Here is a 24,227-nt window from a genome sequence, read left to right as displayed (position 1 = left end):
AGGGCGCGGGGGGGTGGTTGGGGCGAGGGGGGGGCGGGCGCGGCGGGTACCTGGTGGCTTGGACCCGTTCGCGGCCGTTCCTCCCGCCCGGAGCCGTGGGCGGAGCCGGAGCCGGAGCTGGGGGCGGGGCCGTGGCCGTGGGCGGAGCCCGAGCTGGGGGCGGGGCCGTGGCCGTGGGCGGAGCCCGAGCTGGGGGCGGGGCCGGGGGCGGGCGCTGGGAGCCGGGCGCGCGGCGGCGATATAAGCTCGGCGGCTGCCGCGCCTCGCGCACTCCGCCCGGCTGCCGGCCCCGTCTCGCTCCCGCCCGCCGCCGGCATGGCGCGCTCCGAGGAGGTGCATCGCCTCACCGAGACCGTCTACAAGGTGAGCGGCCCCGCGGGCTCGGCCCCGGCCCCGGGATGCTGCGCGCGGAGCCGGCTCGCCTGGCGCTGGGCATGGCGAGCCCCGCCACTTCCCTGCGGCTTGGCCCGGGGGGCTCGGCGAGCCTGGCGCTGGGCACGGCGAGCCCCGCCACTTCCCTGCGGCTTGGCCCGGGGGGCTCGGCGAGCCTGGCGCGGGGCACGGCGAGCCCCGCCACTTCCCTGCGGCTTGGCCCGGGGGGCTCGGCGAGCCCCGCCACTTCCCTGCGGCTTGGCCCGGGGGGCTCGGCGAGCCTGGCGCGGGGACGGCAGAGGCGGCTCCGGCCGGGGCAGCGGCAGTTCGCGGGCTCGCGCTGCGGGGCTCGGCTGGGACGTCTCTCGGCAGCGCTGGGCGAACAACGGGAGCCGGCGCTTGTCCCTCTGGCTTGTTGCTGGTTAGGGGCTGGGCNTTCGCGGGCTCGCGCTGCGGGGCTCGGCTGGGACGTTTCTCGGCAGCGCTGGGCGAACAACGGGAGCCGGCGCTTGTCCCTCTCCGGCTTGTTGCTGGTTAGGGGCTGGGCTGAAATGTTCATTCCCCAGCGCGGTTCTGCAGCCTTCAGTGTCGTTACTTTGCATTAATTGCAAGGCTTCTTTTCTCTCTCTCTCTCTCTCTCTCTCTTTTTTTGGCAGTTTCTAAATCTGGGGAAATGGGATTTTGTTCTGGGGGGTGGAAGAAAGATGTCCTCTTATGTAAGCGCAGAAGTGGCAGCGGAGTTGTGTAGGAGTAATCGACAGTCTGAACTCCCTTGCTGCCCTTGGCTTTCATTAGCAGGGACATCCTGGAGTCAATGCCTGATCTTTCGTGCTGGGCTTAAAATGTGGTCCTGGATGATAACTCCTAGCTGTAGTTAATGGAGAAACCGTCTGCTACAGGGGAACTGGGGAGAACCCAATGGTTCCTACAGACACTAGTAACAGGCTCTCCCTTGAACTTCTCCTCCCACCACCAGATTACATTTTACCAGGCAAAAATGTTCATATCAAAATGGTTCATATTAGTGGTTCCGAAAATAGAGCTTTAAAATAAAGCCCAATTTCAAACTTAGCTGTCCCTTTCAGGATGGACGGTTTTTAAGGGTTTCCTTGGCTTTTGAGCCAGCTCTGGGTATTGCGTTGGGTGTTGAGATCGGAGACGATGGCATTTTTAAAGCAATCTTAGCTTATGGTTGCCTAAGTAAAATCTCAAAGCCGTCTGAGAGCAACAGATTTAATTGTCTGAAACAATCATGGGTCTTCTTGCATTGTACTATACTGTGAAACCCACTTAAACTATGGGTTTCAGAGTAGCAGCCGTGTTAGTCTGTATTCGCAAAAAGAACAGGAGTACTTGTGGCACCTTAGAGACTAACAAATTTATTAGAGCATAAGCTTTCGTGGACTACAGCCCACTTCTTCGGATGCATAAACTATTTCCCTGCTGCATGAGATAACCACGCCAGTTCTACGTGTTCTGTATGGTCTTCCGGGACCGAAGACGGCCGTGTACAGTGAGAGCCATTTGTTTTTAATGACCGTTCATAAGCTATGAATACTGTGCAGAAGAGACGGACCTACTTATTCAGAAATCTCCTTTTGACTTGTGTATGATTATGCTAGGTGAATATGGGGTTAAAGACTAGACCTGTTAAAGGAAGAGAGATCTCCTAGGTATGAGTGCTGCAGCAGATCTGTTCCATGAGGGAAGTGTTATTAAAAAGCAGGTCCTTAGCTCTGTCTGTAACTTTGTTATATCTGAGGTCAGTGAGTCTAGTGACTTTTCTTTTTACCCTTCATTTTGGTTGTGAAACTCTGTTCTTGCACGGTGTGAATTAGGGTAAATGAAGTGGTTCTGTTCTGCTGGAGCCTGTGACCAACTCTGATATAATCCCTCTAACCTAGGATGTTATGCAGGCTGTCGGGCATTAAACTGGAGCAGTTACACTATTGTCTGTTTTATAAATGGCTGGAGCACTGAGCTATTTGTAAGCATAAAGCAAGTGAAATTGTGGTAGGAAAACTTAGGCCCAAAGCATTCAACGCAGCACAGTTTGAAAAGGCTGGTTTTCTTTGTGATCTCCTTAGGGCATAATCCTCATATGACCAGTCACAATTCCATTTTAGTAAAGATGATGAACTAAAGTCCTATTTTCTGTTCTGTGTTGTCATGCCCAATCTGATAAGGAGGTTTCTCATGTCTGTGAAAGTTTAATTAGATTATGATTTGACAACATTTAACTCGGCTAGCATTGCAAGTATCCATGGGCTGCATTCCATCATGGAAAATTGTCTGACCTAATGGAAGCAACCTAGCAACGCAGGTTATTATTTGGCCGTGGATATTCCAGATGCACGGATGTTAACTTGGTTAACTTTCCCTTGCAGTCTGAACGCTCCCTTGTTCTAGCCGATGGAGTATTGTGCTAATCGGCAAGGCTTGGTGTCTAAGAATTATGTATGTGCTTAAGATGAACAAACATAGTGATAATAGCTGTTGAATAAGTAAACTGGACTTACCAGTTTTCAGAATCGAGTGATTTGTATGGGTCAGTCTCCAAGGTCAATTGCTTCTGTGCGGTTTCTGCTGATGGCTCAGCCGTAGTGAAGGTGTTGTCTTTGAAGAGCTGTTAATAGCCTGTTTGCAGTGTGGGTACGGATTTCTTTGGGAGCCCGTACACAGTCCTGCTGTGAACTTGCTGCGTGGCTTGTTTGTTGTGGCCATGTGATACCCTGGCGCTGTTTACCTTGGCAGTTGCAAACTGAACTTGATTTTTAAGCTGTGTGTTTGCTTTGGCCAAAAGAGACTTTGAAGGGGTTCTAGTCTGAAAACAGCAGAGTAAAGTTTATGCTATTTATTTCTCCAGGGAAGAAAGCACAAATGTTAGCTTGGCCTCTCGGAGTGGGATTGCACTGGTATCTGGCAGTTCACCTTTGTGGGCTGTAACTGGCTTCATCCGTTTCAGTACTGTCTACGCTCAGCCAAACCTGAGTTTTTTAACCCTTTTGCTTGCAAAGAAAACCTTCTGAATGTGTACCACTACAGTGCTGCTTTACTCAGTTTGCAGACTGAAAGGCAGCAATCATAATGACAAATAATAATTAATAACTTTCGGAGCCTGACCTAGGGTACAAATCCTGGCACCTGGTTAAAATGCAGCTGTCCTGGTTAAAACCTATTTCATCTTGCAGTGTGAACAGAACACACATTAGAAAAATGTGAACTGACCCTATTCATCTCAACATCACATTGACTCGAAGCCTGAAGACAACAATTTAAACCACAGCAATATTGTTAACTGTTCCACCGTTGATCATTTTTGTAGAACATTCTACCAGCTGGAGGATAAAGAAGGATAACTTGGCATTATGGGTGAATTTTGAGTAAGGTATTGTCACTTTTTTTCTTTCCATAATGTGGCCCCTAATGGCTTCCAAGGCACGACTCCATGCCTGATCCAGGTATTTTAATTCCAAATGAAGCTAAGGCACTGAAGTTGTATGCTTCTTGGAGGAGGAATAGCTCAGTGGTTTTAGCATTGGCCTGCTAAACCCAGGGTTGTGAGTGCAATCCTTGAGGGGGCCATTTAGGGATTTGGGGCAAAAATCTGTCTGGGGATTGGTCCTGCTTTGAGCAGAGGGTTGGACTAGATGACCTCCTGAGGTCCCTTCCAACCCCAATATTCTGTGATTAAAGGAAGCTAAAGCACTGAACTCTTGTAGGCTATGTTAACATTTCTGTCCTTGTGAACAGTGCTTGTTTGTCAGTAGAAAGAAAAGACTCCTCTTGCTGTGTGAAGATGTCCAACAGGAGTTATTGCCTGGGACCCTTACAGAAACTAGATGTTTGCTAATCCCCATGAGCAAACGTCAAAAGAAATTTATCCAGGAAACAAGATTCGGGATCCCATCAAACTCCCTTAAAGTCAATGGGAGTTGGTTTCAAACAGTGAATGCTTAGTGCAAGTGTCTCAGGGCGTCGATTGGGGGCAAGGAGGGAAAGCATGTATTGGTTTGTTAGCGATGCAGTTTTCCTGCTGCGTATTTATTGATACGATTTCGGGGTATTAGTAGCTACTATCTGCTGACACCGTCACATGAACTAATGTGTCCCAGGAGACTTAACAAAGCTTTCTTACAAACCCTACTATAGGGAAGCCAGTTCCCACTGCAACTGGGTACAGAGTGCAAGGCTTCCCACAGCTTGTCAGGTTAAGTTCATATTCATGAGTTCTTGGAGAACAATAAATGTCTTAGTTTTAAAGAGACAAGGAGTGGTGAGGTAATATCTTTTAATGGACTAACTTTTGTTGGTGAGAGAGACTAGCTTTCGAGCTACACAGAGCTCTTTTTCTAGTCTTAATTTTAAACAGACCCATGGTTTGTTGCTCTTGCTGATAGTCTGGTAGTCTTTGCTGGTGGCCCAGGGATGGCACTTTCCTAAAATGGATCTAAGCTCTGGATTCACCCAGGTCAAACACTCGCATTTTAATTTTGAGTTATCTTTTGTCCAAGCATTACTCAGCTTTCAATCCCAAACTTCTGCTCCGGTGGGCTTTCTGTAACAGTCTGTGCCTTGCTTTGGGAGTCAGGACCCAATCCAGAGTGTGGGGGGGGGGAGCATGGAACTCTTTGCCACTTCCATGCAGTCACTGAATTGCAGACCACAGTATGGGGGCACCTGCTTTCTGCTCAGGTGGGTGGAAGGGAAAGCAACTCAGCACCATTGACTGGGAACCTCCTCACTGCCAGCTATGCTGTGTGGCTGGAGATCCTGTTGCAGGTGGCACCTTGATGTCCTCCATTACGATGTCTTGAGCAGACAGCTGGCTTTTGGCGACTATTTTATATAGCAAAGAAGCCTCAGTCCTTGTCCCCCGTGCTGAGGCTTTCCTGAGGCACGCTGGTTAGGAAGGCCCTTCGTAATTATTTTCCAGAACCGGTGCTCGCCCTCAGAATGATTGCACTTAATGAGATGGTGGAAGAGCTGTCAGCCTCCCCCTCACTGATGCTGCCACTACAATCAGCTGCCTACACATGTGGAGTAATTACAGAGAGGGATGGAGGAAGCTGGCACCTTCCGCCAACGTAATCCCACTTTCCGCAGGCGCTGATTCATCCGTGCGGACCTTATTGTATCAGCACAGCTGCTGCGATGTCTCTGAGACTGAGAGGAGCTTTGCTGCTAGCACAGGCGGCGTGTGAAACTTGGCACATGCCTGGTGACCGACTTGTTCAGCAAGGGGAAAGGTGTATTGCCTCTGCAAACAAATAGTTAAACCTACATGCAGAGCGTGTGTATTTGGCAAAAGTATGAAAGAGCTGGTGACTTCCCCAGAAGAGTAGGCTGTTCTCAGTGATGATGGATTACATTACTGGGAGCTTCAGGCCAGCTTCCATTTCATGTTACAAACATCTTTTCAAATGGAAGAGTGGTTTTTGCAAGGGTTTCTGGACTACTGCACTGAGGAAAGGTTCCTAAAAAAGTTTTGAGCAAACAAAGGCAGAATTCCTTAGTCAGTTGCTTCACATCAGAAGTAATAAACGTCATTGCTAGCAGAACAGCCACTAGTGCCTCATTATCTCTGAGTCTGGAGGGAAGGAACGAGAATCTCGCTCAAGTGAATCAGAGGGGAAATGGTGGGTGGTTTTGTGTGTGTGTGGCAACAGGAGGGAATATGCGGGCAGAGAGGGAAGCATTTGTCCCAAAAGCTATCCTATGCCACCGCGTGTATTTCATGCACTGTGCTCCTCTACTGCTCTTTTGGCCAAAAGCGTTTGCATTGCAGGAAGCACTAGGCAAATAGAAAAGCCACTGACTAAGGATGACTACAGTGCTGGGAATGGCTGTTATTCCTGCCCTGTGGTTTTTCAAGGTTTGTTCCTCCTTTAGTTTCATATTGTGCAGTTGCTGTTGAATTTTGACAGGGATCTTTGCTTTTTGCTCAGACAACTGATCACTGAAAATTATCTAAATTAACATGGAAGCTTTGGAAAGGAAGTTGATTGTAATTTACATTTTTCTAGTGCCTTTCTTCCCAAAGAATCCAAATCACTTCCCAAACTCTCTGTAACTGGCACCATTGAAATGCAGCCATCTCTGGAGTGGAGCTCAGATGGCCATTGCCTGTAGGCTTGTTATAGTGAGCTAGCTTGTTGTGCTACTAGCTCCGCCTCCCCATTGTTTGTAGCTCAAGTGCAGTATGTCATGGATCTTCCCATTTCCCAAATCATTAATACAAAGTAGCTTAGCCAAGATGAAGCCTTTGGTTTGGTAGTGTTTTGTAGCATGAGATCTGCAGCATGTGAGTTCGGTTGTCTGTAGTGCAGTTTCCCTTCCTATTGGACCATGTCAATGGATTCCTCCTCTCCAGGCTGACTGCAAGCTCTGGGAATGAAAGCAAAAGCTGCAAAGAAGCTCTAACTGGTCCAAGTGGCAGTTCTGCCTTAGATAGTTAATGGTCATTGATAAGGTGAAGCATCTCCACGCATGTGGCGTAAGCATTGGAAATGCTCCAAATGAACCGCACATTCACCGGATGAGGGAGTGGTGGAGAATGATTCTGCATATGTACTATTGCATGATGTCACACTGTTATTGCCTAGGTGATGTGGGGACAGTTGCATTTGCAATACATAGAAACCAGTGTTTTTCTACGTTGTGTACCTTTGATTCCAGCTTCCTGGGTGGGAGGTTCTTAGAGGCAGAAAGGGAAGGTATGTATTGAGCCTGCTCATAATTGAAATCAGACGTACTAATGAGTCCAGCGTAGCTTCTCGAGCAGAAGCTCAGCCTATTGAAACTATGAAGCACTATTTTAAACACAGGGTGGGACAGACAGAGATGTAAAGAGTCATCCGGGTTTGGGTATTAAATATTAATGCTGAGATAATGAGATGAGTTTCTGAAGCTGGCATGAGCCATTTAGCGATCAGAGTTCCTTGCAGCAGCTCTTATGCTCTTGTAGCATGACCACATCTGAGCAGAGAATGTCTCATGGACGCTTCCCCTCCCAGTTATGATTGCCTTGACCTCCCCTGCCCTGCTAGTCATGGTCACGTATCCCTGTGACAACTACAGCAGTTGCTTGTATAAGCTCTTTGGGGCAGGAACCTTGTCATCCTCTCGGTCTGTACAGCACCTAACACAACAGAGCCACAGTTTTGGTTGGAGCCTTGGCATGTTAGTGCTACAACGGTATTAAACAATAGTGGTAGTAGGCAAGCCTTTAGGTGGGTGTTAGCTGACCTTTCATGGAGTTTTGCAGCTGGGAAACAAGGGGCAAGTCAGCACTAGTGGCCAAAACAGCTCCCCAAGTTCCCCAGCAATGCACTGCTGACCCCAGCATGGGATCCTCTGTTTTATAACGTGGCTGTTAGTCAGGATGAAGAAACGGTGAGCTGAGCCGCAGCCATGTGCTTGCAATGGCTTTTGCAGTAGTGCCGTCCGAGACCTGGAACATGTCCATGAGCAGGGAAAATGGATCTAGCATTAAGGACCTCCTCTTCACAACTGGTGCTCTTCACTTCTTCAGCCCCTTGTAGGCAGGAATTATTGTGGTGTTATGGATTGTGGGGTACTCGGGCACAGAGCATAAATGTCTTGCCCAAGACCATGCACTGGGCTACTGTAGAAGCCTACTAGTATTGAAGCCTACTAGTATTGTTATGTGGTAGGGCTTTGGAGTGGAGCCCAGAGCTGGAGCGCACAGCAGCTCTGGAGCAGTGGAGCTGCAGGTTTTTGCCTGGAGCTGGAGCACAGCTCCAAAGCCTTGTGTGGTACTGCACAGTGCAAAGATGGAGGCAAGGCCTTCTGGCCTAATCAAAATGAGGCCTGGCTATAGCTGCTGGAGGGATAATTGATGAAGCATGCATGTTACTGACACGCTCTGACATAATGGTGAAGCATGCATGTTACTGACACGCTCTGATGCTCTGGTGCACATTCTCCATCCAGAGTAGCATGTGTAATGCGAAATGTTCACTTCCTCTACTGATTGAAGACACCTGTCTCATTCTGCTGACGGGTGCACAGCAGTGTCTAATCAACTGATGTCAAAGACTCCACTGCCTTCTAACCATCTCCCTGTGCCTCCTAGCGGAGAGTGGAACAGGACTTCACGTTCACCTTTGGGGGCAGTTTGAGACCATGGTGACACCGTCAGGAGAAATGTGCTGCCTCTTTCCTCTTCAGTTTAATTAATAAAATGGATTTTTTTCAAAGGGTTTAAGGGAATTCTATTTATTTCCTACCCAGTAGAACCCTGGCACAAAACTCACCTAAAATACTCCCTCCCCCCTACACAGGAGGACTTCCCATTTCTATAATGGGCTGATCTGAGCACAGCTAAACTTTTGCATCCCTAGCAGTGGATGCATCCCTCTGCTTCTCTGGGAGGTATCGTAGCACATGTGGAGAGAGAGAGAGGGGAGACTTCTCTATGGCCTCTGGAGGTTCTCTTCTCCCGCTCTTTAATTCAGTAGAACTATGTCGTGGAGACCTCGTGCTTTGCATTAGTTTCATTTTTGGCAGTTGAATAAAGGCAGAACAATCCCAGAGAGCTGAGCAGTATTACTGAGGAATTTAGTGCAGTGGAACAAAACAAAGCCCTTTCAACCTTTAGCTGCCAGGTTTGTGGGTTGTTTTTTTCAGACTCTGCCCAGACAGCATATGGAAGGCAGACAACTTGAGGGTGATGCTGATGGGGCAGAATTTGAGCAAGAATGTAGTTTTCTTTCACTACCAGGGTTTTGCTGAATATTGGCCTTGCTTTACCCTGCTACCAATCGGACACTTTACTGGGTCAAGAAAACCTAGCTGCAGAGAGACACATCTTGTCTGTGTAAGCCGTGACTCCTCTCTGCAATGTGAACTTTCAATGGACCTGCTCTGTCTTAAGGAAGGTCTGGTTTGTGGAGGAGTGGCAAAGACTCTCCGAATCCTTGATGCTCCCTGCCCACTTGGCCTCATGGTGAGCCTCATCACTGCTGCTGATGCTACAGCCAGCTGCTCTGTAGCACTGCAACAAGCAGTTTAATAGAAATAATTCCAGGGATTTGCTGGATGACTCGGGGTGCAATAGACTAGTGTCTGTAGTGCATGTAATATACAGGGCAAACTTGTGTTACCAGAGCCTTTAAGAAAGGGAAAAAAAATAATAATAATTGGGATCTCTCCAGTTTTCTCTGGGTTAACCTGATACAAAGCTACATTAATTCTAGAGAATCCCTCCTGCTCTCCCCACCTTGAGTCCAAAAGCTTAGAAGTGAAAAGCGCTTTTGCCACCTTTTTATTTTGGAGCAGCAGCCATGATTGCATAGTTGCCTGCTTCATTAAATGGGCCCTTAACAGAATGAAGAGTTTCTAAAAACATTCACGGCCAGCAAACCTCCTGTTAAAAGTTTGGCTAATTAAAATTCCCCAATGGGGAGTTGGCTTCCTTTGGGTACGTCTTCACTACCTGCTGTATCCGTGGGTAGCAATAGATTTATCTGGGATCGATATATCGTGTCTTGTTAAGATGTGATAGATTGATCCCCGAATGCGCTCACTGTCGACTCGAGAACTCCACCAGAGCGAGCGGTGGCAGCGCAGTCGACAGGGGAGCCGTGGCCGTTGATCCTGCGCTGGGTGGACCCCAGGTAATTCGATCCAAGATACTTCGATTTCAGCTACGCTATTCGCGTAGCTGAAGTTGCGTATCTTGAATCGATTTCCCCCCCAGTGTAGACCAGCCCTTTTATTCCATTACAGTTGTCCCCTTTCTAGATGGTGTCCCTGTCTCATCATTTGCTGTAGTAAAGTTGCTGTCCTTAGTTGTAGAACAATGGCTAGAAACATGTTCTTAGTGGCTAAAGGGTGAAGTCTAAGCTTTTTATGTAACAGACTTCAGATGTGCACATTTAGGGATGAGTCCCATGTTTGATTCCCTTCTTAGGTTTGTTTCATACAGTGGGCATAGTTTACATCAAGAAAATAAAGGAGGTTTGACTTGCAGGTCCCAAAGATGCATTGTGCAAGGCAGCCCACTGTGACCAGCCCTCAAGGACTCACGGGAAACTGTTAAAATTCTTGCTGTAGCAATAAGAGCTCAGTGTTCGTTCCGATTTGGGATACTGCTTTCTTCAGCCTGTAGATTCCATTAAATTATTTTATGTAAGTTTTATGTATCCAAGTCTTTTCCTTGGATAAGATCTAGATCCCCTCAGACACTGCTGCAAAAGTGATTTTTTTATATTGATTTTTTTTTTACTGCCATTAACCTAGCAAACGTATACAAAATCCTTCCCCACAGAAATCCTGCCAATATTTCTTCTGTGTAAACATTGTTCAGCCTGGGATTGCAGGGGCTGAGCATCGAATGGAGAAAAGCTTGTAGTATTGAAAGAGCTCTGCCTGAAACGATGATGTGGTTGCTATGCCTTTTGAAGGGCGGAGAAAGGGGACTGGCCCCATTTCTAACTGATGTATGTGGTAGAGTTGTCAAGCTTGCTGTAAATGGTGGTGGAGATACCATAGGTTGGTTGGTGGAGGGAATATGCAGGAACTAGTAGTAACTTGCAGGCATAATTTTCTACCAAATTTCACCTGCATTAAATGTGGCCTAAGGAATGATATGTGAATTCTCTGTCCCTTAGTGGTAATTAACTTCTCATAGGTAATTGCCTCCTATAATTGTGGAAGATAATCCATGAAACAGCTTGTTGCTACAGGGTCATTTTGCTCTACCAATGAATGTTCACTAAAAGCTGTAGAAGTGTGTCTGAAATATTTTGATCCAAAAGGCAAAGGCTGACCAACAGTGTTAATTAGCAGTAAAATTCCTAGTTAGCCCAACATGCTAACATTTAACATTCACCCTCTAGCCCCCACTGGGTATATCTCGCCCCTTGGAGTACTGTGTGCGTACTGCGCAATGCAAATCTAACCCTCTGTCTCTACCTTTTGCTCAAGTGCCTTCAAAGCCCGGGTGGTGGCAGAGGGAGTTCATGCCGCGGCTTCACCGCTGGATCTAGCTTAGATGAATGTTGTCTTAGATGTTTGCTCGTTTGGTCTCCCTGGAAAGCTTCCCAGAGCGCAATGAGTGTCTAGCTAGGACAGAGGTGGGCCTCTCCCCTGGTCCGCTGCCGGGCTTCAGCGCTCACTTCTCACTCTTGCTGGCCTGCTAGAAAAAGTGCTGGAGGAAAGCCATTGGCATTGCTGAGGATTAAAACACATTCCTGAGCTAACAAACATTGAAGTCTAAAGTATTATCACTAAATAGTGTATTAAACTGCAGCCTCTGTGCTCAAATCTATCCCGTGGGGAGATGGCAGCTTATTGAAATTAATAACCTGCTGCTCTAAACTTTTGAGATGGCAAAGACATAGCAATGCTGATCAACGTCAGTGGCTGTGGATGTATCTGCAGAAGCAAATTACTGTAAACAGTCTCTCCGTCTCAAAAGAACAGGAACTAAGGATAAAAATGCTTCAGGCGGAAAATGAGCTTTATGTTGTTTGGCCAGCTTCAAATGAGGTGACAGATGTTTAATCAGCTTATTCAACGTAAGGGTCTGTCTGTCTCCTCCCCTCCCCACCCCTTCCAGAAATGTGTAACAGTCTGGTGTGAGGGTGAGAGCCTTGTGACCCCCTCCTTCTCCACGGGGAATGCTCATACACTTTAGGGGCACAAAGATATTTAGGTATTAAACTGAATTTCATACCCCTGTCCTTGTTGACAGGCCCTCGCTTATCCTGGAGTGCTTGTTACTGAAGGTGGGTGGGGGACTCTTTACAAAGACAGAGGCAAATATCCAATAGCTACCCTGGGCTTGTGTTAGCTGCCAGGTTGCTCCCTCTGTACAGCCAGAGTTTAGTTCAAGGGTCAGTGAGAGGATGGAGACTTGATTATCCTTCCCACAGAGCTCAGCTGGAGAACTTGGGTCTAGTTTTTAAGATGCCATAGTTACAAGGAGATCGAATGACTTATTGGAGCGGAGCAGGGTGGGACAAACCATTCACAGCTTGCTACAAACTTACAAAGATCCATTCTTTTGGTAGTGATCTGATCACTGTATGTAGAGCTAGGAAAAAAGCAAGCGCTTTCCCCCTAAAGTGAAAATACCCTCCCTATCCAGAAAGTGTCTCGGGTGTATTGGCGTTTCCTGTCCCCTCCCTCCCAACTACAATAGAACTGAGAAGCAGCAGCATTAGCCGCTCCGAGCACAGATTCTGCCTTGCGGCTCACAGTCTGACCCAAGGCTGGAGTGAACTCTGCCTGAAGGATGCATTCAGTGTGTGATTGCCATTTATTCTGTCCTCCGCTCTTAAATAACTTTTTTTTTTTTTAATACCCTACTCCAAATCCTCTTCTGTCAAGTGTGTGTGATCTGACTGATGCTTCCCTGTTGGCCTATGATACCCAGGGCATTCCTTGAAATGTGTTCCCTTTTGCCGTGTTCGTTGTCCACTCTGCAGCTGGTCTGACTTACGGTGGCTCTTGGGGTGTGAGATTCTGGTGCAGAACTAGATAATTCTGGATTAGCCAGAACGAGTAAACCGTCTTTAACTTGTTTTGTTAGTTCTTGAATTTTTTTGGTCTAGATTAATGCACTGAAGAAGACTTAAATATCTCGTAATTGTCACTTGTTTTTAAAAGGTCCTATAACAGGGTAACAAGGTCTAGGACAGAGCGCTTTTCCTGACTCCCCCAGATGCTAGACTATTGCATGGTTATAAAGTTATTTCTGCTGACTCGCTATTTCTGACCAGCTGAGTCCTACTGGTGCCCACACAGTAGCATAAGGGGGGTTTTAGCTCCTTTCTGAGGAAGGGAGGGGGGCGGCTAAGACAGAAGTACTGGGGGAGGGTTGTAGAAACACACAAGTGCAGGAGAAAGTTCAAGCTGAGGTTTTTTTTGTTTGTTTGTTTTGTTTCTGTGTTCTTTAAATTACTAAAGGCAAATTCCAGGCAAGTGGTAAGTGTGTTTTGTTTTGGATCAGCCATGGTATGTGCATCCTGCTAGGAAAAGGCTGAGACTGCCACCTACTTAGCTCCATTGTCCAACTATTCACTATCAATGGGCAAAGACTGTATCAAAACCGGAGATCTGTATGTCAAACCCTAACCCTTTACGGCAGACTCTATGGCTAGTGCCAGCCGGAGGGGCTGAAGGAGAAGTTCCTAGGAGGTTCCTGAGGGCTGCGGTGCTCTCTGGGTTCTCGGTCTCATGCTAGGTATCTGTTCTGTGCCAAATGGCAGGCTGCTGGAGCCCATGGAGGAATAGCTCTGTGGAGGAGTTGCCCTTGATGATGGAAGAAAACGAAGGTTCCTTACATCCTCTTCCTTAATCTGTTGAGCTGATTCAGCAGTTGCTGGGTAATGACCAATGCAATGTAAGCTAAGAGAAGCCTGCCTTTGTCTTAATAGCACCCCTCTAGCTGGGATTGCGGTGGTTGCTACCCATAAATTCTTCCAAAAGGGAGGGTGTGTGTATCCTATGAAAGAAGCTAATGTGTATGTTCTCTTTAGCTTGCATTTAGGCCTAGAACTATTTAAAAATTCTACTGCACACATTTTGCCATATTATAATATATGGAGAGCTGAAGCAAACATATGTTCTGAAATATTATAACTAAGCTGAAAAATTAGGGGGAAGCAGTCAGTTTGTTTTTTAGAAGGTTTTTGCAGATACTGTCAAAGGAAGATGCATGAGTGGGTGCTTTGATCCTTTTATACACCTTTCTCTATACAGTTTCACTAAATGCAATTTGGCATACCTACCACGTGATGTTCTATCCAGGTACAAAAGCATTCTTGGTACCCCATAAATATAAGTATATTTCTACATTGATAATGCCACCTATGTGTCCTTCTGATACTTCATCTCCTTTCAAGAAAGGACAGGACAATACATGGGTTATAAATACAAAACAGATAATATCAACAGTTCTTCTATTTAGCCAACCCAATGGCTTTCTGTTAACTCTGCTGCTTTATCCATTTGATTTAGGAATGATTCTAGTTTATCCCCAGCTCCTGTGATCATAGATCATCCTATGATCCTATTACTCTTTGGACTTCATATTGCCAGCGCTGAAAAAATAAATATCCTTCTAGGAAAATAAAATCATGGTGATGTCTGGAATTATTCATAAAACATTGCTGTACTTAAAACCGGGCTGTGTATGTGCAGCCAATATCCTCTTGTAAAACGTCAGTAAGTTTGGATTGTGTTTGTCTATAGAGGGCTGTGTGGGAGGACTCTCTGCTTCTGGGACTCTGCTGTGCATGGCAGCATGTGTGTATGTGGTGAATCAGCCACTCTGTGTGCGTACACAAAACAGACCTGGAGATGCTCAGTCTTGCTGCAAGTTTCTTAATTGTCCCTCACCCAACCAGCTTTGCTAATGTCTCCCACTTCTTGTGCTCTTTCCTTCAGACGATCATGGAACAGTTCAATCCCAGCCTCAGGAACTTCATTTCCATGGGGAAGAACTATGAAAAAGCCTTGGCAAGTAAGTGAAGTTGCGCTGCAAATGCATTCAGTGCTGAAACCCTTGGTGCAGCAGGTCCTGTGGTATTCGGGGGTGGGGGGGGTGAGGTTCTAGGCAGAGGCAGACAGACATACTGGGTACAGTCGGGTAGCATTGTTCTCGAATTTTGAAATGTCACTGGATGCCTTTTCTCCATGGGGCGGGGGGAAATTGCAGAGGGTTTTTTTAATTAAGATGCAAATGTCGTATCATTATGATGTGAGGTGCAAAGCCTCTCCCATGCACTTGTGGCCTGAAGGTGCTTTGGGGACCAGGCTTCTTAAGAATGATGAGCTTGAAAAGGGCTTGAGCAGTAAAGATTTGGCTGTTAGAAGATGAGAACCATATATTTACAATTTTTTTTTTAAATACCATCTTGCCATTTTAAATGTTTTAACCCTTTATTTAAAATGGAGATTTTAATTTTTGACTGAGTTTTAAAGGCTGCCATTTCAAGGCTGGGAGTGTGCATAATTAGGTAGTCTAGCTAACCACTTCTTAAAATAGAATCATAGAAGATTAGGGTTGGAAGAGACTTCAGGAGGTCATCTAGTCCAACCCCCTGCTCAAAGCAGGACCAATCCCAACTAAATCATCCCAGCCAGGGCTTTGTCAAGCCAGACCTTAAAAAACCTCTAAGGAAAGATTCCACCACCCCCGTAGGTAACCCATTCCAGTGCTTCACCACCCTCCTAGTGAAATAGTCTTTCCTAATATCCAACCTAGACCTCCCCCACTTCAATATGAGACCATTGCTCCTTGTTCTGTCATCTGCCACCACTGAGAACAGCTGAGCGCCATCCTCTTTGGAACACCCCTTCAGGTAGTTGAAAGCTGCTAACAAATCCCCCCTCACGCTTCTCTTCTGCAGACTAAATAACCCCAGTTCCCTCAGATGTGAAGTCACTCACTTGGAATATCGAGTCCTTTTGGAGGTAGTTAAAGAAACATAGATTTAAATCACTAAATGGCCTGTTGGCTTTCATAGATTTGCAGATTTTAAGGCCAGAAGGGGCCATTACGATCACTTAGTCTGATTTCCTGGATAACACAGGACACAGAACTTCATGCAGTGCTTCGTGTATCACCCCTTTTGTGGCAGGTTGTCTGGCTATAGATTTCACATTGCTGATCCTACCGGGAGACTGACACATCGGTGTCTGGTAGCTTTCTGACAATGTGTTGAGTTAATAATCACCCATAACAGAAGTGTCACTTGAAGGTTGTCATCTTGCTCCTGAAAGCCACCAGATATCCATCTCCTGATATGATTAGTAACATGAAATTGAGTCCTTGTCTAGCTCAGCACAGGAGAACCATAGCACAGCTGCTGTGTGCACCAACTTGATGTGGAAGGTCTGTCATATGCTAAGTGTGACAATCTGCCCAGAGTGCATAAGGAGGGTGATATTGACATGGTTACTCTACAAGAAACTCATGCTGCAGACTGTAAGATGTAGAATTCATGGCTGCCAACTCATGACCACCAGGTATGACAAAATTTAGCCTTGCCGTGTACATCAGGCATAGTCTTAAAAATATCTCCGCCCTGGAGGAATCTAAGACCATGGGTATCTCTATTACTGTGATAAGAATTGGACATCTGACCGCAATGAACATCTATAAACCTCCAAATCTTGAAGCCTGTATTGCCATCTCTTTCCCACCCAGCTTTGTACCTCGGTGTGATTTCAATAGTCCCCACTCACGATGTGGCTATAGCAGAAATGATGCGGCCGGTGAGCAACTTACAGGTTGGGCCTGTTTCATAACCATACACCTTCCTTTAGACCCCAAACAATGGAGGGCTCTTTGCTTGGTCAGATGAAATACTGAACACAATCTGGACCTCTGTCTGAAAGACCGTAAGTGTTCCTCTGCAAGCTTCAGAACCAGTGCTGGGAAACTTTCCTGGCAGCCAACGCAGCCCGTTATTGTGCGTGGCGGCTTTGAAGGTCTGTTGCTTGAATCCATGTTGAAACCGCGCCGAAATGTCTGCAAACTGAACTGGGTTGCATACGCTGCAGAAGTTGAAGGGCTGCATTGTGTCAAGCTGATCCCAGAAAACTAAACATAAGAACGGCCGTACTGGGTCAGACCAAAGGTCCATCTAGCCCGGTATCCTGTCTTCCAACAATGGCCAATGCCAGGTGCTCCAGAGGAATGAACAGAACAGGGAATCATCAAGTGATCCATCCCCTGTCACCCATTCCCAGCTTCTGGCAAACAGAGGCTAGTGACACCATCCCTGCCCATCCTGGCTAATAGCCATTGATGGACCTATACTCTATGAATTTATCTAGTTCTCTTTTGAATCCTGTTAGTCTTGGCCTTCACAACATCCTCTGGCAAGGAGTTCCACAGGTTGACTGTGAAGAAATACTTTCTTTCATTTGTTTTAAACCTGCTGCCTATTAATTTCAATTGGTGACTGAGCGCTTTGTTCACCTTCTTATTAAAGCTTCTGCAAAACCCCTTTCTCATGTGGTGAAATGGTTCATCTTACACCTCTGGATAATGAGACAATATGACTGTGACACAAACTATGGGCCACACTGTAAATCCATGCCTGCTTCAATCATTTGCCAGTGGCATCTCAAACTTACACCAAGTCATTTCTGAAACTACCCATTGGCTCACCCATCCAGACTTGGCGATTTGAACGTTGCTGATCGCCTGTTGACCAGATTTTTTTTTAGAACAAGTTCATACTCTTAAAGGAGCTCCATGAAAACCTCTTAGTATCACGGAATATCAGGATGAGAAGGGACCTCAGGAGGTCATCTAGTCCAACCCCCTGCTCAATGCTGAAACTGCAGTCTCTTCTGGAGACTAAACAATCCCAGTTCCCTCAGCGTCTCTTCATAAGTCATGTGCTCCAGCCCCCTAATCATTTTTGTTGCCCTCCGCTGGACTCTTTCCAATTTTTCCACATCCTCCTTGTAGTGCGGGGTCCAAAACTGGATACAGTACTCCAGATGAGGCCTCACCAATGCTCGATGGAGGGGAATCCTCATGTCCCTCGATCTGCTGGCAATGCCCCTACTTATACAGCTCTAGAATCTTCTGGTCCAGCTCTCAAGTGAGTCTGTGCTGAGACATGCTTTCCTGGAAAGGGGTGCACAACAAAGTGACGTCTCTGAGCTTTAAAGCTCAGAGACATCTAAATTGTAGGGATAATGTGAAATTGGAGAGCTCCATCTTGATTTCAGTCTTGAGATTTCCCCCCCCCCAAAAAATAACATTTGGATGGAGCTACTGACTCCTATAGAGTATCCCCTTCCCATGTCCCCTTTGGGTCTGAACCCTTACCTAGCCTCCCCTGTTTGCTTTCTGCTAGTTCTCACTGTCAGTGTCTAAGCAGGTTTTCTAGGTTAGCCTAGCAAGTGGAGTCCATCCAGCTCAGTCCTCGGCAACCTTGAAAATGCGCAGTAGTGCTCATTTTACAAAGCTTCCTGATCTGAGTCCAGCTGGTGCTATTGGCGGTTTCTTCTCAGAACTGAGCTGGTGTGTAGAATTTAATTGCTTCTTACCTTCAGAGAAAAGTCTCTAAGGATTCAGCTGAGGTTATAAGAATCCGTTTATGAAAGCCTCTATTGTAGATGGCCCTGAGATCCTTAGAGTTCAGTTCCTATCTCTACCTGCCTGTTTAAGTTCTGCATTCAGTTACAGCCCTTTTTTTTTGTTTTTTTTTAATTAAAAAAGAAAAAAAAGCCCCCTGTTATTTGGTGACTCAGACTTCTACAGTATCACATCCTTTTGGCTGAGATTTCAGAGACGACTCCTTTGAACAGCCACTCCTAATCCTCCGCACATGCACCGGCTGTTGATAACCAATGAGACTCACTTAGCAGTCTGCACAAACTAAAGAAAAATATAATTGTTCCTGCTCTTCTGGACTCTTGCGGTAATCTCCTGGGGGACTGGTACTTAATGGTGCCTTGTATGCAGCAGTGACCTCCAGCTGCATTAAACCACCTTAACTGAATTGTGGGTCAGGAATTGGGTGGGTGTTTTCTTATTAATTTCATTTTAAGTCTCATATTCTGTGTGGGCTGCATTTAAAAATCAAATTCCTCCTGGGGAGGAAATGCACAAAATCTTGCAGGGGGAAAAAAGCTGTTTGTGTTTGAGAATAAAAGTGATTAGATTTATTTAACACATCCCTGAATGACCTGGACAAGAAGTGGAGTCTCTTATTTAAAATGTTGCTAACTTAATCTGAGTCTGTAGTGTGTGTGGCTTTTTTTGTGTTTGTTTAATTTTTATTTATTTATTTTAAAGCCTATGCTTGGAATAAAACCAACGTATTACCCTTGCTATCTGAAAGCATTCTGGGGAAAACCTGCTTTGAGATCCTGACTCTAGCCTCACCTCCCTATCCAGAATAAACGTTACAGCACAAGGCTTCCTGTAACTTTTTTTAAAATTGTCTTTCTATTATTTTGTAGTTCTGATCTTAGCCCTTCCGAAGGGCACCTGAAGAAATTATCTTAATCAGTAGCACGTGTTGGAGGAAACGGCACATAATTTAATGGTATTGACCAAAAGCTATACACCATGCTCTTGTGATTAGAGGCACCCTCTCCCTACTTATCTGATTAAAAGTGATGTGTGTAGTTGGAATGTCAACAAACTAGCTATAAGAATGAACTGTAATGAAAGTCAGTGATAGTCAATTATTTAGCAGTGATTTTTCCGAACAATAAAAGGATTATTATAGGCAACAATAGTCATGCTGAAGCGTTTAGGAAAAAGTATCCAGTTCTTATGTGCTACTTTTTGTCTGACTAACCCCATAATCTTAATGCTGTAGCCCTTTCCCTGCCTCATCCTGACCCCCTTCTTGCCAATTTGTTACCCCCATTCATCGTCTTCTACCTCCAGTTAAATTGCAAGCTCTGTGGACCCAGGGACCTTGTCTGTTTGTTCTGGGCAGCATCTAGCACCCTGTTGGGCAGTGTAGAAATTATTAAGCCCTGAAGCTAACGAATCATTTTTATTTCCTGATGTTTTTCAGGCGTAACGTATGCTGCAAAAGGATATTTTGATGCTCTGGTTAAAATGGGGGAGTTGGCCAGTGAAAGCCAAGGATCTAAAGAACTGGGTAAGTCAGGCAGTTTAATCATATAAATAGTCAGTGTTTTTAAGTAACCGGTGAAACCAAATTCAGCTCAAGAGGTATGTTGTCAGATCTAATGGGGAGTTCCCACCCTACCTCCTCAAATGGATGGCCTCTGGCAGGGATGTCCCTTTGGATTTGAAATACTAGCTTTAACTAAGACAGACTTCTTGTTGGCCACACAGTAAGTGACTCAGTGTGGTTTCTGGCCTCCTCAACTGGCAATGCTGTACAAACAAGGAATTTCAACTAACATGAGCTCAGTTGGCATGCTCCTCCCTTAAAAAAACAAGGAAGCCATCTGACACTGCCCTTTCGAGAGGGAAAAGAAAAATCTCAATTGCCTGGTTTTTATTTGGTCTTTTTAGAGTGATCTAGCATATGGTTGGGCAAACCTGCAACAGATGGACCGTCTAGGTGGAATATTTGTGATGGTGGAATAAATCCACCTCCAGTCTGTATGAGATTCACTGTGTTGTTTGTCTCAATACGTGGTGTGTTAGTATGCATTGCCAGGAAAACGTCATCACAAGCTTCCAGTTATTTAAAGTTAAAGATCAAAGCATGTTTTTGTCCCATGTTAGGTAAACACACACAGGTTTGGTCTGACTGTGCTGGGGCAGTGACTTGAAAAGTGTAGCTATTGCTTTCCTGTCCTTGCGGGAGAAGAGGCAGTCCCTGCCTTTCACATAACCAACAGAAGAATGCAGGCTTCTAGGCAGCAAGTATATATTCAAAGACTCCTTGCTGTGTGCTCACTGATACTACTTGAGCTCTGTCTGAGTGGGATAAATAGTGACTAACATTCCAACTATCTCCCTTACCCCTCTTACCTCTGAAGATGGGAATGCAAGTTATTTTCTTAACACATGAATCATTTTGATTGCTTGGCGCAAACGTGTGGCTGACTTTGTTTTTTCCAGGTTGCTTGCTGGGGGAAGTGTTCCTGAGTAGCTGCCCAGGTCTCTTTATCTGGGTTAGAAGAGGATGTGGTTTGGAAATATCATTCCAGTTATGAGTGTTTGCAGCCACTGCTAAGGCAAACTCCACTGGCAGGCCTGACTTAGCTGAGTTAACGTGAAGATGTTTGACTTGCGGACTCTGCTCAGGCTTCTATTGATGACCCATTTTCGACGGGGTTCTAGAACGGCTGTAACTATTTCTGTGGGTGAAACGGTTGCATAATCTTGGATGCTTTGTTTTTACTGACCGTTGACAGCGTTTGGGTTTGAAGAGTTTTGGGGAGTGAGTTTGCTTGAACTGTTAGAGCAAAGGTGTCTGACTTTTAAAAAAGCTAAACGGCGCCAGCCAACTAGCTAGTTCCTGCCCCTTTGAAAGGCAGAAAAGGTAGGCTGCAAAGAGAGAGGATGGTGTAAACCTTTACTCTAGTCTGAACAGGAGTGCTTGTTTTTGGCAGAAATCTCCTACAGCGTTTTAGGGGACAGACCCAGCTGTATGCTGCTGGAGCTGGATTTACAAGCTGGACCCTGCTGACTGCAACAGAGCGATTGCCGGCTCTGGTACGTGCTGTCTGCAGTTTTCCTATTTGAATGCACCCCATGACTTGTATTTGCCCAGCAGATTAGAATTACTCCAATGGCACCATCAGTTCTAACCCGTTCAGTGGCTCTTCCTTTCCCTCCCTTCTATTTACTCTTGAGATAAAGCATTCAGGGAACTGCAGTTCCGCTTCTGGTATGTGTCCTGCCTTAACTCTTGAGTTCTCTCCTCTCATTTCAGCTCCACATAAATGCGTTCCTTTCTCCCAAGCTCCCCTTTGTAGATGCACCATCGTCCCTTGTTCAGCGTTCAGCTGCCCTAGGATATGTCTACACTGCAAAAATAACCCATAGCAGCGAGTCTTACAGCTTGAGGCAACTGATTCAGGCTTGCGGGGTTTAAAATAGCTATGTAGCCATTCCTGCTCAGGCTGGACCCTGGGCTCTGAAACCTGGCAAAGGGAGAAGATCTCTCAGCCCAGGCTCCAGCCCAAGTGGGAACGGTTTGTTTTTAGCCCCATAGTCAGTTGTCCCTCAGGCTCTGAGAGTTGCTGCTGAGGGCTTTTTTGCCATGTAGATGTACCCTTAAACATTTTGCCTTGTAGTCTTCTGGAATGGAAGTAAACTAACCTATTCTTTCCTACTGATTCCACCTGCTGGTCTTGCTAGCCAGAGTACCGTACTAGGTAACTGCCTTAGTACTCGGTAATATCATCTCTAAGGAGCAGTTGATTATGGACAAAGGCCTCAGGTGAGGTGACTTTAGAAGGTTTCCAAAATTAGGGACCATATACCTCCTGTCTTCAGTGTGGATCAGTCCTGCTTTCAGTAAGTTCCATGCAAAATTCCGTAGACCCAACTGCTTTAGTGTACTGTAAATTCTACACTGATTCTGACATTGGACCAACTATGCACAATACGCTGGCTTAATCTGAAGCTTTTGTGGAGAAGCGTTAAATGTCGTATCAGATTAAAACTGCCCACAGTAATCTGCTTCTGTGTAATAAATGAACACTAAAAAGAAACCTGATATCCTAGATGGTGCATGGAGCAACACCACTAATGAAGGTTGTATGAGTATTTCCATTTGAAGGGTTCATCTTCCCTTCTCATAATTCTTCCAATTTCTTTGCCACATATTTCAGCAAAGAACGTAATTTAGCTTTGATCCCAGAAGTGACAGTTTTCTAAAATTTTTTAGCAAAAATAGTTCAGCCCTATGAGAACATAAATTTCCCATTTATATTAAAAGCTTTTTGCTTCCCATTTTGAACAGCTTCAGTGATTTGAGAGAAACTTGAAATCTGGTATGTCATTTGTGATCTGGTGGGAATTCATTGCCGTTTGTGGAAAAATATAAAGGTTTAAAGAAGGGCTTCTGGAACGTACATACTGAATACATACATAATCTGCCAGGATTCTTTTGGTTGGGTGACTTGAATACTTTCAGTGCATTTGAAAAAGTTCGAATGTTGCATTTTTAATTCTTGTTGCACAGCTCCTTGGCTCAAGACTTAAAATTTAAAATAATGAAAATATTTTGACGAACCTTGCGGTTTTGCTCTCTAGTCTGAATAAGCAGACCTAAAATAAAAGCCTGTGCTTAAGTTATTCATGTTCTATTGGCTGTGGTCTAATATTCACAGCTTTTGCTGCATGGATTTTAAAAAGCATAGTATACTGGAGACTAAAATTGTGGCTAAAGTCTAGGAGGGCTGATGTGGCCAATGACATAAACTGCTTCCTAGCCTGATTCCTAATAGGGCATGGGAGAGGGGACCTTTTGAAAATGGTTTTCTAAACAGCATCCCTGATTGAAGGTATTGGTTTTCCTGGGAAGACCTTGAACTTATCAATCCTTTTAACAAGATACAATTCACTTGGTGATAGTAAACAAACAGCACTTGTTTGATGCTTCGATCTAGGTTACCTCATTCATTACTAGAAGTTTTAACAGGCAGTTAATAAATTACTATCTTGCATTAATGGAGCAAACTTAAGCTGATCCTCCCTTTGTGTCGGGGGAGGATATAGCTTCCTCCTTTACCAACATGAAAAGATGTTCCCGGATGTATGCAGTGACTTTGTCCTGTTCTTTTTAGACTACGTCTACACTTGCAATTGAATGACAAAACTTTTTTGTTTTTCACAGGTACTTAAACCCCCTCTCCCCCTGAAAGTTTTGCCGTGGCAAGTGCCTGTGTGAACGCCTGCATTGTCGGCAGGAGCACGCAAACCCCACTCATTGGGGGTGGAAGTACTTTGTCGGGAAAAAGTGCCGACAAACAGCATTCACATTGCCCAACTTTTAGCAACACTGCCATGTCAACCCATCCATGTTGCTAAAAGCTGTGTGGTGTACACATGGCCTTGGCTTGGGATATTTTTGTCTCCTAGGCTCACAGACTTTAAGGTCAGAAGGGACCATCGTGATCAGCTAGTCTGACTTCCTGCACATTGCAGGCCACAGAATCTCACCCACCCACTCCTGAAATAGAAGCTAAGCTGGCTGAGTTACTGAAGTCCTCAAATGATGGTTTAAACTAAAGACTTCAAGTTACAGAGAATTCACCATTTACACTAGTTTAAATCTACTAATGACCCATGTCCCATGCTGCAGAAGAAGGTAACCCCTCCGCTCCCCACCCCGTGGGGTCTCAGCCAATCTGACCCAGGGGAAAATTCCTTCCTGACCCCAGTCAGGATCAGTTAGACCAGT

At 45.6% G+C, this 24,227-nt stretch overlaps 1 protein-coding gene across 5 annotated transcripts in view; it reads left to right on the top strand.

Moving 5' to 3' along the window:
- Nucleotides 1-280: 280 nt before the first annotated feature.
- BAIAP2 (BAR/IMD domain containing adaptor protein 2) overlaps nucleotides 281-24,227 on the top strand; it is an 82,818-nt gene continuing 58,871 nt past the window's right edge. For 4 of the 5 annotated variants that reach the window (XM_034789590.1, XM_034789594.1, XM_034789593.1 and 1 more), the window contains exons 1-3: nucleotides 281-363; nucleotides 14,794-14,869; nucleotides 19,908-19,994. In XM_034789590.1, coding sequence (XP_034645481.1) covers nucleotides 316-363; nucleotides 14,794-14,869; nucleotides 19,908-19,994 — 211 coding nt within the window. In that variant the 5' untranslated portion in view covers nucleotides 281-315. Of the gene's footprint in view, nucleotides 364-14,793; nucleotides 14,870-19,907; nucleotides 19,995-21,291; nucleotides 21,530-24,227 lie in introns of those variants that run through there. The other variant, XM_034789595.1, reaches the window with a different exon arrangement.

Source organism: Trachemys scripta, chromosome 14 (genome assembly GCF_013100865.1).
Source record: "Trachemys scripta elegans isolate TJP31775 chromosome 14, CAS_Tse_1.0, whole genome shotgun sequence".
NCBI classification, from domain to species: domain Eukaryota; kingdom Metazoa; phylum Chordata; order Testudines; family Emydidae; genus Trachemys; species Trachemys scripta.
Note: the sequence above shows the minus strand (reverse complement) of the source record. Positions and strands in the feature narration are given on the sequence as shown.